We start from the raw sequence: 13,091 nt of genomic DNA on the forward strand, positions 1-13,091 counted from the left end.
GCCACCAGAGCCATTAGGAAGGGAAAGTGAGGTACTTGCACACACACAGCAGAGGAGCCATTGTGGGCAGCGAGCAACAGGGGCAGAGCAACACCACTGAGTATGGCTGAAGAACTGGTCTGGAGCTACTGCCTGCATCTCCTTCATCACTGCGTGGGTGGCGTGCAGCTCTGGACCCAGGTTTTCAGCCATGTCTGACTCTCTGAGGGCCTGTGAGGCTTTCCAGCCTGTTCCCACCTCCTGCCCCTCGTGGGGATGCCTCCAGGTCAGTCCTATGGCATCTTTCCAGCAATGGGGGGAGTGGGAGGCAGTCAGCCTGGAAGGGAGGAACCACCACGCTGCTCAAAGCACCAGCAGAGCCCGCGGAGGCGAACCGGCTCACAGCAGGAATCACAGCGACAGCTACTGTTTCAGGCTCACATTTTCTGGTGTTTATTATTCTTTTCATTCCTGGCCATGTCTCCATTATTATTCTTCTTTTCATGTGAAGGAGGAAATTTTGCTGCTGAACCACAGTTTGTGGTCCCTGCTGTGCACGCAGCTGCCCAGATCAGCACGCTGCCACTTTGCTGTGGATGAGATGCTGGCCGGAGCCACCAGCCTGGCCATCCACTTCACCTCTGTGTGATGTGCTGGCTGCCTCTGGATGCCCTGTGTTGCTACAGGACTCCTTCCTTAGATGTTTACAACCATCAGCAACCAGAGAAAAGATGCTGGGCAAAGCCAACCAGCATGGCTATCCTGATCTTCCTGAAAACTCTCATCAAAGACAGTCAATGAATGCAAGCAAGGGCGGGGAGGTCATGGAGGGAAAGCACAAGCCAAATAGAGAGAGGACCAGTTGTAAAACTTATTGAGTGCTATGATGTCATAAGCACCAGTATTCAAAAAATTAGGCACTGCAAAAAAGTTTCCCTATGTCACCAACAGTTCTAAAACATCAGAAAAACAACAAGTGCCAACAAACCTGTACACGCCCCTGAGCGAAGGAGAGAGCAGGCAGCCTAACACGTAGCAGCCCCTTCTATCAGTCTGGCTGCTGCTGCCAAACCAGACATGGGGGATTACAACTCGAGCACTACCACGGGTTGAACAGTGTGTCTGCCCACCAGATGCCCTGCAGACTGGTGCAAGCCACGCTCCCAGCCCGCATGGGCCTGCAAAGCCTCTGGGCTGAGCTGGGAAGCCTGTTCCATGTTTTGCAGAACTGCAGGTGGCACAGCGAGCTTCACCCCGGGTTGCACAGCCACATCCATCCGGCAATGGCCCAGCATACCTGCCAGTCAGCAACACTTACTAGCCTAGTTTTTGGGCAGTGTCATCATAACTACACCCTGCCCACATGAGCTGACTCAAAGCACAGGCCAAGAGAAGTCAGGCGTGCCAGCAGTGCCAGCACATTTTTCCCCAGATGGGATTTGAGGGTTTGCTCCCTTTTCAACAGCTCACTGAGTCACAGTGAAACGCATGGGAGAGCTCTTCACCAGTGTCAGGCTGGGAGCAGCCACTGGGATACCAAGTGGGTGGTCAACAATATCACAGGATGTGGCTCCTCACCAGCATCAGACAGTGTACACTTTGAACTCATGAAGGACAGGCAGGGAGCAGCACGTCATGATCCTCTGATTTGTTGTTTATAACAAACAACATAAAAAGAAGCACAGGTATGGAGGAGTTGGCTTTCCCTCACCACTTCTTGCACCTTCTGCCTGGATGGGTTGCTCCTCCCAACCTCCCCATCCACACACACCACCACCACCACCACACCTGCCTGTGTGTTTGTGGTAAGCCAGTGTTGTTCAATAGAGTTTTATCAGGAAGGACTTGGAAAGCATTTGTGATTCTTTCTGAACCTGTGGTGAGCCAGTAAGCGCTGGCTGCTGCTTGGAGGATGGGGCACGGCCAAAATGGCATCCTGCAGCCTGGGGGAGGCTGGGCCTGAGCATCGGCTCGCCTGACGTGCTCTGACACTGCAAACCATGTCTGTGTCCTGGAGCGTGTTAAATATCCTGTGCCAGCCAAGGTCAGCTTGTGCAAGCCCTGAGGGCTCTTCAGTGGGGAAGGATGTGCAGAAGATAACCTTCAAACATGCACCTTCCTGCAGGGCACTGGACCTGCCCTTCCCACGTATGACATGGTACAGCTTCCCAAGGACACTGTCACCAACCAGAGGTGTCCAACACAGCAGTGTGCAGCTGCTTGAGGAACCAGTCACCCAACCAGTCCCTGCTGGCTGGTAACACGTGGGCTGAGGGTCCTTGTCTGGGATGAACGCACATCTCAAATCACTCGCCAGGCTCCCTGACAGCCCCCTGCTTCTAGTGAATCTTCCATAAAGCAAACAAAGCACTGACAAGGACAGGGACCCATTAGGATGAATGTTTTATCTCTTCATGCTTCAGTGGAGCTGGTGTCAGATGATGGGGTTGGCTCCCTGCCACTCAGCCAGGTGTGACTGCTGCCTGTGGGCAGGCACCCACCCGGTAGCTCATTGCAAGGTCAAGCAAAAATACAGAATGCCAAAACCACCCACCTTCTTTCTGTTCGAATGGTTTCACAGGGCTTGAAGTACATCTTGTGGAGGTTTGAAACAGATTTAAAGTCTCTCTTGAATGTGAACTTAAACCCAAATTGGAAATACCAGTGAGAAGGGCTGTGTTTTATTTTTCTTTTGTTTCCTTTCTAGCAACCACTAACGTTCTTTTGAATGGATTCCAGTGGGATTTTTAAGTATACATAATTTTACTTTCCCTAGCTGTGACTGAGGAGGAAATCAACTCTTTGCTGCCTGCAGTTCTGAAAAACTGATTTCCACCTTCTACCCATTTTACTCCAAAGGCGTAGGCAGTTTTGCACAGTCTCAGAATAGCTTTGGACCTTTTTCCACTCACAGGACTGCAAGTGTCCTCAGATTCAAATGCCCATCCCTTGAGAGTTTCCATTTGATGATGCTGAAACACATTATCAGGGAAAAAAAAAGTCAACCCAACTGGAAAAAAATACTTTCTCAAAAAACCCTCAAGTTTAAACCCCAACAAACTGCAAGGTCATTTAAGTATGGAAGAGACTCCCACTGTCATGAGCTTCCCAACATCCTCAGTGCTCCAATGCCACTCTCCCAACAAGCACAGCTGCCTCACCAGACCTCTTTTGCTGATGGGATTCTCTAGGGAAAAATAATTGGAAACCTCTCTGGAATTTCCTGGTTCTCTGGGCCTCGTCTTAATGTTCCACCTTAGTACCGAATGATGAGGTTGCTTTTGCTCTATGTCCAATAGGCAGACTTCAAGTAGAAAGCAAACATCCTTTGAGGTACCAAACATCCCAAATGACATTCAACTTTCCCATCTACCAGTACTTGAAGAAAATTTCCTGCAGCAAACATCAACAGACTAACACACTGACTTGCCACGCTTCCTTCACCTCAATCCCAAAGGTCCGAGTACAAGACCCTCAGAGCACATTTGTCAATTATTGATTAGATCTGAATCTCTAGAATTAGCATTCCATTGGCATTTCTTTCCCCAGACCAATACCCCTGCAAAGCTTGCTCATTTTCCATTCCTTAATCACATCTTACGGTGTGGAAAATTCATGCACGTACTTGCAACGCTTTAGCAGGTTTCTCAGAACCACAATCCTTTTATTTTCACTGGTTCAGTTTACAGCTGCATCACACACTGAAGCTAAGAAAAACCAGGGAGAATGATTCACAGTAAAATTCCAAGAAGTCCAGCTCTTCTAAATCAAGGCAGAAACAATTCCCACACAGTCCATGATCCGTGACTAAATTCTACATAATCTTAAATTTACTGAGCGCGAGAAATAATCGTTAGTGACAGTACAACTATAACCTGCAAATAAGGCAGGGGCAAGATCTGACCTACATCTGGTTTATATACATAGTGTTTAGACCTGTATATTATTTTATACCCATCCACCTGTAGAAAACAACAACAAAATAAAACCGTCCCCACAACAATAAACAGGGTATATTCTACAGCGTGTAAGTTATGGCATACAGTAAAACTGGTATCACATCTTAGAGGTTATGTGATAGATTAATAAAGGATATATAAAATTGCAAATTTAGCCAAGGATTTTTAAAGAGGAAGTGAGATATTACATACAACGGGGCTGATTTGTCATTACAGGCTTTACTCCAGTTTAAAATAATGGCACCTTCATGTCATGGGAAATGTGGAAGCCATAAGGTGATGAATCGCAGTCAATACACAGACTTCAGCAGAGCTGTAACATTTTAAGAGCATCCTGAATTTCTTGGGAGTTTAAGTGCTTGATTTTGCAACCCTAAAGCTTATTTATCCAGATTTTGTTTCTCTGCCTGTTTAATACATATATATATTAAAAAAACCCCAACAACCCAAATTATTTGTCTTATGACTGGATTTGGAAGTAAATACTCAGCTTATCGTTTTGCCTTTTTGCTCTTTCACACCAAACCAGAACCAAGCCATGGAAGCCCATGACAGTCCCATGAGTCCATCCCACTTAGGCAGTGGCTGATGTCTTGGCTTTTAATGATAAATGGCACCCTAAGAATCTAATAATTTATAGATTAGAAAACCCTAAACTACTTTGGAACATTCATATATTTTACCTACTGCTTATCTGGCATATATGATTTCATTACAAGTCTGTAATCTAGATAATAGCTTTTAAATGCACTGAAGCCAATATGCACCTTAAGATTCATACAGCTACACGCAGAGTTGTACCTAAACCCTAATTTTGCAGTGCAGTAACACAGATGTATGTACATATGTAACAGAAGAGCAGCAAACCATGACTGTGGGTAGACTCAGATCCGCTATTCTCATGCTCGCTGATGACATTTGTATTAAAAACAGTGTCGGCAGGACTGCTGTGGGGTGAGAAGCAGAAAATGCTGCTCAAGGATGTCTGCAGCCAGACAGCTCAGGTGGGTAAGTGGTAGGTAAATCAGACACAAAGCGATACTTCTGATTGCTAGAGCTGCTTGTGCTTCTGTTTGTCATGGCTGCTCCAGCTTCTCAGAGAGCATGAGGAGGAGGAGGTCTAAGGGGGAAGGTGGGTAACAGTCACAAAAACTGTTACACGCTTCTGCTGTACAACCTTCGAGCTTTAAAGAGACAGGAGGCAGCCATGGGGGGCTGAGGGGGTTAAAGGCAGCTGGTGATTTTATGTCTGAGTTAGGTTTAAAGAAACGGTTTGCTTTATGCTGCAAATCAACGTTTATTTTACCACAGAACCATCAGCATTGACCAGATGCCAGAGTGCATCTTCACTAATCTATTCCGTAACAACACGGCAGCACAAATTTCCAACACACATATTTATACATCTGGTAACCACTTTTCCCCCATTCCTTAATTAAATTAAAGATTAGAAATTTGGGGACACACACACATACCCACGCACATATTTTTAAAAAAAAAAAGAAAAAGGGAGAAAAAAAAAAAAAAAGCAATACAAATTTTCCTTGTCTGCTGTGAGAAACAGCAAGTGGCAGGTAGGCAGCACATCATCGTTTCCGGGTCCCACTGTTGCCTCCAGCAGACTTATTGAAGCTCCTGCTCATCTGCGGGAAGTGCACCGTCGGCGTTCTGTCGGTGGGGCCGTACAGACCCAAATTCCTGGCGGTGGCTGATTTGCGAAGAGGCTTCACGCTGGGAAAGGGGTTGAAGACTTGTGGCTTGGGGTTCCCGGGCTGGGGAGATTTAGCCAGGCTTCCGCTGTCGCTGGACGAACGGGAGGACTCTGACAAACACGGCTGGCCGGACTGGTGGGACGTCGACTCAGCATTGGTTTTGTTATCCGAGGTGAGTTCCAGAGCTTCCAGCTTTAGCTGAACCACTGACATGTTCGTACTGCTGCCTGTAGAGACTGGCTCGGGCGACTGCCGGTCAGCTTTTCCAGTAGTCCTGTCATCCAAACCACCTCCTTCTCTTTCTCCAAAGTCAGAATGGTTGGACGTCTCCTCCTTTGCACCAGGACTATTTGTTTTACAGCTCTCACTCTGCTCATCTATCAGCCCTATGGTGTCCCCGTAGCCCAGCTGGCCTTTAGCCCTAGCAATATTCTTTCGATGAACTCGTATGTGAGTGCGCCACGGAGAGTTCAGTTTTGTTTTAAGATCTTCTTGGGGAATGGGAGACATTTTCCCTGGAGCATGACTTGGGATGTGAATAACAGCATTTTTGAGAGACCTGTTATTCAATTTCATCTTCTTTCCTAAAAGGAGATGGTTTATCACCGGGGGATGGTTTACCTGAGAAGGGAGGAGGCTGGTAACCGGCCCTTTGTCTGAAAGAAAAGTGTTTAAAAGAAACAGTGTTGTTAAAGATCAAAACAAATTAATGTTCTAAGGATACACCACCAAATTTCATGCCTTTATGTGGTATAACAAGCATTTGTAGGACTGACTTCTATTTTTTAAAAAAAAAAATCATTTAAGAGACACTGAATTTCTCTTACATCTCTGAATAGAACACAAAGCTGTAACTTCTGTAACAAATGCTTCCTGTCCTCCCTCCCTCCCTGCTTCTTACCTATGGGTAAGTCCCCAGCCAGGAATACCATGAAAATAAATCACAACAAAACCAGCTTCTTGATTTCTGGAATTGCACTGTAACTGATAATTTAACATTAATATTGGCTTATAATCTTGCCCCTCTCCTCCATTTCTCTTCCAGCTGTAAGAGGCAACTCAGTCCTTATGAGGTCAGTCAAGCCTCTCCTTGCGGCTTGTGTGACTGGAGAATGAACCAATGTATTTTTTTAATGGGTAAGCCAAAGCAACTCCTTTCAACTAGGTAGGGCTTCTTATTAAACCAGAGCAGCAGACTCAGAATTAGGTAATTAGATGACAGTTTGATTAAACCACAAACCCAGCCCCGCATCATGATTAGTAAGATTAGAAAGATTTGTGTTTGAGGGGTGGCAATCCTTGGGAATCAACATTCTACTGTTTGCACTGTTCCTGTGGGCTACAGCCTTTCCTCAAAGAAAATACTTGGCCAGTATTTAAAACCAAAACACATCCTTCCAAATTATGTTAATGAAAAGTCACAGCTCTGTGCATTCAAATGTTCTTGCTAGGACAAGTTTAGGCAGTCTAGAAGAGGGATGAAAATTCTCCACAGGGACCCATCTGCATGGTCCCATGCCGACTTGGAAAGGCGACACCCAAGTGGGGAGGAATGAGCGGGGTGGGCTGCGTTCAGCCTGCGCACCCACTCAGACCTTCGGTTGCGCTGCTCCTGCTAACCCCCATGTTGTTGGGTTTGCCAACTGGGGAAACAGGCTCTGTAACACATTTTGCTAAGTATCAGACTGATGTCCAGCCCACATCTCTCAGTGGCATCACTATGGCTAGGTAAACTGCCAGCCACAACAGAACGTCTGTGCCAGTCCTCCAGCTAAGCAATTTGCCTTGCCCAGGTGAACTCAGAGGAATTAGGATGGTATGGACCAGCTAAGGAATCTGCCTGCCACTTGATCTGAAGTGTACTTGTCTCCTCATTTCACTTTTTCCAGTGCACCAGTATGTTAACTCCAGGACTGCCAAGGTTTTAAAGTTTTCAATCAGAGAGATCAACACAATGCACCCAGATAGCAAAGACATTTTTAAATACCATTGTTCAGCTGGTCCCTGGGACCTAAAAAAATCCCAGGGTCGTCATCTTCAGATCCTGACAAAAGAAGAAGAAACATCACCTTCTCATTTACAGTCTGCCCTAAGGAAGTGGCACCCGCTTCACCAATCATATTCCATCAGTCTCTCCTGTTTTGTCAATTTGACTAAATGCAAAATAATGTTATTTGCCTTCTCTCCCATGATGAAGTTATCTTGTAATAAATCAGTAAAGGAAGCATGTTTAGGTATTTACCTGCTCTGATATAGACATGGTGAACTTGCTGTTGCTGTTTCTTCTTTATCCTGGAATACTGCTTTTTCAGGGCGTTAATATCGGTGGTCATACGCTCCATCATCATGCTGTTAAAAGCAGCGTGATACTCACTTCGGCAAGAGTCTATTGCTCCTGGACTTAATTCTGCAATGTTACTGGAACCCAGGCTCTGCTCTTCACTCTGGTCTGCAGAGAGTAGGAATAAAGCGGAGAGGAGGAGTAAATTGGCATACTGGAGAGTTCCTCAGATTATCTACAGGGGAAGTCTATGTCTGATCCCTATCATCTCATTGAACTGTAGTCTTTAATTAAAATTTTATCGTAATACACACACTTAACAAAGCTGTGCTATTTATAATTAGTACTACACTTCTAGCACTAAAAATAGTGCTTAAAATAGCAAGGGGTTGAGGGCAGTTTAAAGAGCACAAAAATCAATTAACACAGCGATGCAAAGTGAGCAGCACAGTTCTTCAATTACCCAAAAGTGCATCAAGCCACCCTTAACAACTCAGAAACTGGTTATTAAAGACACTCTTATACTCCTCTTTGACTAAAGAGGAGACTACCAGTGGAAGCTGTAAATACATTACAGTCAAGCAGGCATGAGATTAAACATCTGACCTAGTGATGCAACCAAGAATAGTTACAGCACCACAGGGAGAAAGCTGCTAGTAGCAACAAAAGGCATCGGTGCAGAGTGGCTGAGGATCAGCAACTTGAAAGCATCTCTGATCAAACAGCTGCAGAGCAACGACAGCAGTGCAATTTACTTTCACAGCTGTTTCTGATGCACCTCCAAATCTGCACTCTGGGGTCAAGGGGATAATTCTTTTCCAAGGGTTGTTTATTTGTCTTTGCCTTAGTTTGCCACAGCAGCTCGATGTTCTGACTAAGCGCTAGCTTGAAGCAGCAGGTAGAGACCTACAGTCCCTTCAGGAAGGGAAAAAACAAACCACCACAGCAATCATGAGGAAAATTGCAGCTTAGAGGCCTTGGCAAAACCAAGCCACAAGAATGATGATGTGTAATCAGATAACAGCGATGGATACATCAGAGTAGGGTTTTCTGTGGGGGGAAGGTGGAGGTCAGTTGGGATAATTAACTACAGCTTCTCCCAGGTATCATTAAATCACTGTTGATCCAGTACGGTTCTGTAAAGGCTGCTGCAAATTAACAGATGATCTGCTTTTCTTGTATGGATCAGAATTCTGTTCTGCTGGTAGAGCTTGCATGGGTGAACATGCAATTCTGTCAGAATTTTTATTTCAACGTGGAGAGATTTGAAAAATAGTGACATTTTGTCAGAAAACCCTAAACCACACCCAGTTTGTAAAAAAATGTGACTATACCCAAAACATACGAGTCTGAAGGTTTGGACAAAAGGGCACTGGTATGACATTCACTGACTGCTGACAGGTTCCAGTATTAGCCATGCATATTCTAATAAAGATCAAGATTGTTTTTCACATGTACCCTCTTCAGAAAACGCTGACTACCTAACAGCTTGCTTGGAAATAAGCCTGGATTTCGGGTGGACTTTTCCTCACACTGTTTTCGTGGGTGGGCAACACTGTGAAGCCGTTGGTTTAACAATTTTAGCCAAATCCTTAACCCACAGTGTCATTTATTGTACACATACAGCCTTCAAACCTGACTTTGAAGATATCTTCATTGACTGCAGAGCGAGTTGTTTGGTACCTGCTGTAATCTCTATGTCAATGTAAACCAGACTTTTCATAGCAGCTTTCACAGATGATTTCTTCAAGGTGAAAGAGAATTAACTACACTTTCCAAAATGAACAAAACCACTTTTACCTTTCATCTGTTTTTGGTATTTCTGTAGCTCCGGTACCAAAAACCCACTTAATGGTCCAAGGCAGCCGATTGCATTGGCAATTGAGTCTTCATCATCTAGGTCATTCTCCTCATCACTGTCTCTGGTTCTGCCTAGCCTTCTGTCAAATGAGAATAGGAGAGAAGTAAGAAAGAGACATTCCTAAATAAGATCATTACCAAACATATTTACTTCTTTAGGATCATGCAAGGGATGATGACACCTGCCTTTCGCTATCTGTGTAAGGCGAACAATAACCCTACATGCCATACCCAGAGCATTTCAAACTTACCCTGAAAGTGAAGTGGATTTTACTGCTGCAGGGAAAGGAGTAATGTTGTATGTGTACTTCTCCCTTAACTCTGCCAGTTGTGGGAAGGGAAACTGAGCCATGGTATAAACAGTCTAGGGGGGAAGAAGAAAAAAAAAAAAAAAGTGGCTTTTAAAATTTTCTTTTTAATTGACAGACCCACAAAAGATTTTTCCCTGAACAGACTTTCAGAGTCTTGTAGGATTAAAGGCTGTGCATTCTCATGTTCTCTAGGAAAATGGAAATGGTCTAGTTTTATGATTCAGACGGTATTTCCTGTAGGAAAAATAAAGACTGAGTCACTAGAGAAATACGTGGCTCAGAGGGGAAAAAAACCAAATGAACAGATAACACAAGACGGAGGGTTCTTTTCAACTCCTGTACTTATTTAATAATCATTGTCAATCCTCTCCTTGTCAGCACATCAGAAATCATCTTCCTCCAACTATGATTTCACTTACATGAACGCATCACTGAGGTTTCGGGGATCTTTCAGAAGACCTTTGTTTCTGCTCAAGTATTGAACAAGGCATTGGCACTAGCAGAGATAGGAAAGAGTGGGTCCTCACCTCAGCTTGTGCAAAGACAATCACTTCAAAACAAAAGTTACAGCCAAAGTGGAAAGATCCAACATTATGCACCTAAGTTTTCTCCCCTCAGTTTCTGGGTTTGATTGCTGTTTTGCTGGGCTTTTTTTGTTTTGGGTTTGGGTTGCTTGTGGGTTAGGTTTGGGGTTTTTTTTGGGGGGAGCAGGGGGAGAGTGGTTGGTTTCTTACACGAAATTTGTATGGTGAACAAAGAAACCTCTCTGCAACTCTCTGAACTCAACATGTAATCGCTAGAACTAAAACAAGGCCATGAAACACTAATCCATTCTATTTACTTCAATATTCAGAGTTAAAGAACTTGCATTTGCTTCCAGCATTATTTTTGCTTTAAGTAATTTTATAATTTCAGAACGCGTGTCACCAGCCAACCTGGCATAAAGACACATCAAATCCATTGCAATATCACTGCTGGTTTGTTCCTACCTGTTTTAGCTGCCTTTTTTATTTTTCCTGCCTTTGTACACTTACACTTTCAAATAACTGACACACAATTCACTGCAAAAAATTTCTAAAATAGCCAAAATATAATTTATCATAGTTTCTCTGAATATTATAGGTGTTCTCCATTTGAAAATTAAACACCTTCTGAAATACCACAATGCAAACATTTCTTGTTAGCTACAACAGGAAATCTTCACTTTTTTTCCCCCTGTGCTATTAAGTCAGTGACATTTGCATCTGAAAGCAAATGGCCTCAATTAGGATGAAAGGAAATTTTGAGCAATTTCTCAGTAATCCATTCTTGAACCATGCCTTTCTGTGCAAAGGAAAATGGCAAACATTAATTCAGTACTAGACCTTTCCTGAAAAAGAACAAAAAAAGCTGAAGTAATGGTAATGATGTGATGTAGCTGTACGGAGCTGGAAGGATGCTCCTGGCTGGATCAGGCACAGGGCGATAGCGCAGTTCAACAGGCTTCCGCGTGAAAGTGAGTTTTACAGTTCAAGCCACGCACAGACTCGAAGGCAAGGAGGATGCCTACAAATACCCAGAGCATGAACTGAAGCTTTCCCACTCCATGAAACCACAATGCTACTGTGAAAGACAAATATTCCCTAGGGCCTGAACAGCGATATCCTGACAGTCTACCAGACGAAGGAATTTTATGATCTGGAAAAAGACCTACCTCCGGCCCAACGTGTCTGCCTGTTCGTTTGATCTCCACCACACTTCACTGTTTTTTTTTCCCCACATATGTCTCAACTGTCTCCCTTCATAGAGAAGGAGGTGTGTCTGGAATTTATTTCTACTCTTTATGTCAACAGCCTTTTCAGGTAACTCGTTCCATATGCTAGTTACCCTTTTAGTGAAACAGGCGGCTCTGAGTCCTCCAGTTACTCCCTGCACCTACTGTTTTAGATTATGCTTTTAGCCTTTGCCTGTCTCCAGTATCTGTCTCTTCCAGATCCTGTGCAATTTCTTTCATTTAGCATATGCATTTTTAGCTTAATTACTTGTTATTAGATTATAACTGGAGGCCTTGCTTGCCACCTGGCTAAGAGATCCACAAACAAACGTTACGCTGCTGCAAGTTCCATTGGAATTTAAAAAAAAACTTGTTACAATGAACACCTGTGATCTCACAGCAATGCTTCAGAGCCAAAGCATCCTGTTCCCAGTTTTTATGCAGCCTTGGATGCCATTTGGTTAATTCTGGTGAACCTGTGCCGGGGCGAAGAGCCTACGAGCACAAAGCACGATGCAACCACACTCCTTGTTTTGCTGATGGCATAAGGGACAGATTCTGGGAACAAGAGACAAGGGAAAAAACCTCTCCTCTTCTCACCTTCAGTCAGTAGCATCTGTTAATCCTTTGCCCTACCCTAAAAAAGCAAAGCCCTCCACACCCTTTAGCAGAACACCATGCAGAAGGTGACGGGCTGTGGCTCCCATCAGAGGGTAAGCAGTTGTGCAGGCAGCTCAAACGCTTATCTCAAGAGCTGCCCCACACTGGTTTAAGGCTCTTCACCCTTCTCCCTTTCACCAAGAAAACAAAACAAAAAGCAAAAACAAACCCAAAAGAAAACAGACAAAGTGCTACTCAAGTAGAAGAGTAACAGTGAATGCAATCAAATCAGGGTAGCCATCTAGGGGGGACAGTCTAAAATGCTGTAACACTACAGCAGGATTAATCCCTATTCCCCTCTGCCACAGTGAACACACAAGGATACCCCTCCTTTTCCTGCTTGCACCTCATCTCCTCTGTGCTGGAAGGTTTCTAAGCACATAACATTAATTACCTTAGCTGCTCATAAAAATGCTCTCCTTCTGAGAAGGCATGAAAGGGTACACTCAAACTTGCAGACTGTTTAAGAGTATCTGCAGACACCTCATGTACAGCTTTCTGTGTCCTCGTTAGAATCCAAGATTATTAACAAGCCAACAAAATGACATTACTGAATACTGTAGTTGCTTAACAATA

At 44.2% G+C, this 13,091-nt stretch overlaps 1 protein-coding gene across 1 annotated transcript in view; it reads right to left on the minus strand.

The window, feature by feature from the left end:
- Positions 1 to 5,524: 5,524 nt before the first annotated feature.
- TBC1D30 (TBC1 domain family member 30) overlaps positions 5,525 to 13,091 on the minus strand; it is a gene marked incomplete at both ends in the record, with an annotated part of 34,768 nt that continues 27,201 nt past the window's right edge. Inside the window, 4 exons of the mRNA XM_084277218.1 lie at positions 5,525 to 6,306; positions 7,893 to 8,099; positions 9,732 to 9,871; positions 10,043 to 10,155. Of these exons, the coding sequence (XP_084133344.1) occupies positions 5,525 to 6,306; positions 7,893 to 8,099; positions 9,732 to 9,871; positions 10,043 to 10,155 (1,242 nt within the window). The remainder of the gene's footprint in view (positions 6,307 to 7,892; positions 8,100 to 9,731; positions 9,872 to 10,042; positions 10,156 to 13,091) is intronic.

This window comes from Gallinula chloropus (genome assembly GCF_964237585.1).
Source record: "Gallinula chloropus genome assembly, chromosome: 1".
NCBI lineage: Eukaryota > Metazoa > Chordata > Aves > Gruiformes > Rallidae > Gallinula > Gallinula chloropus.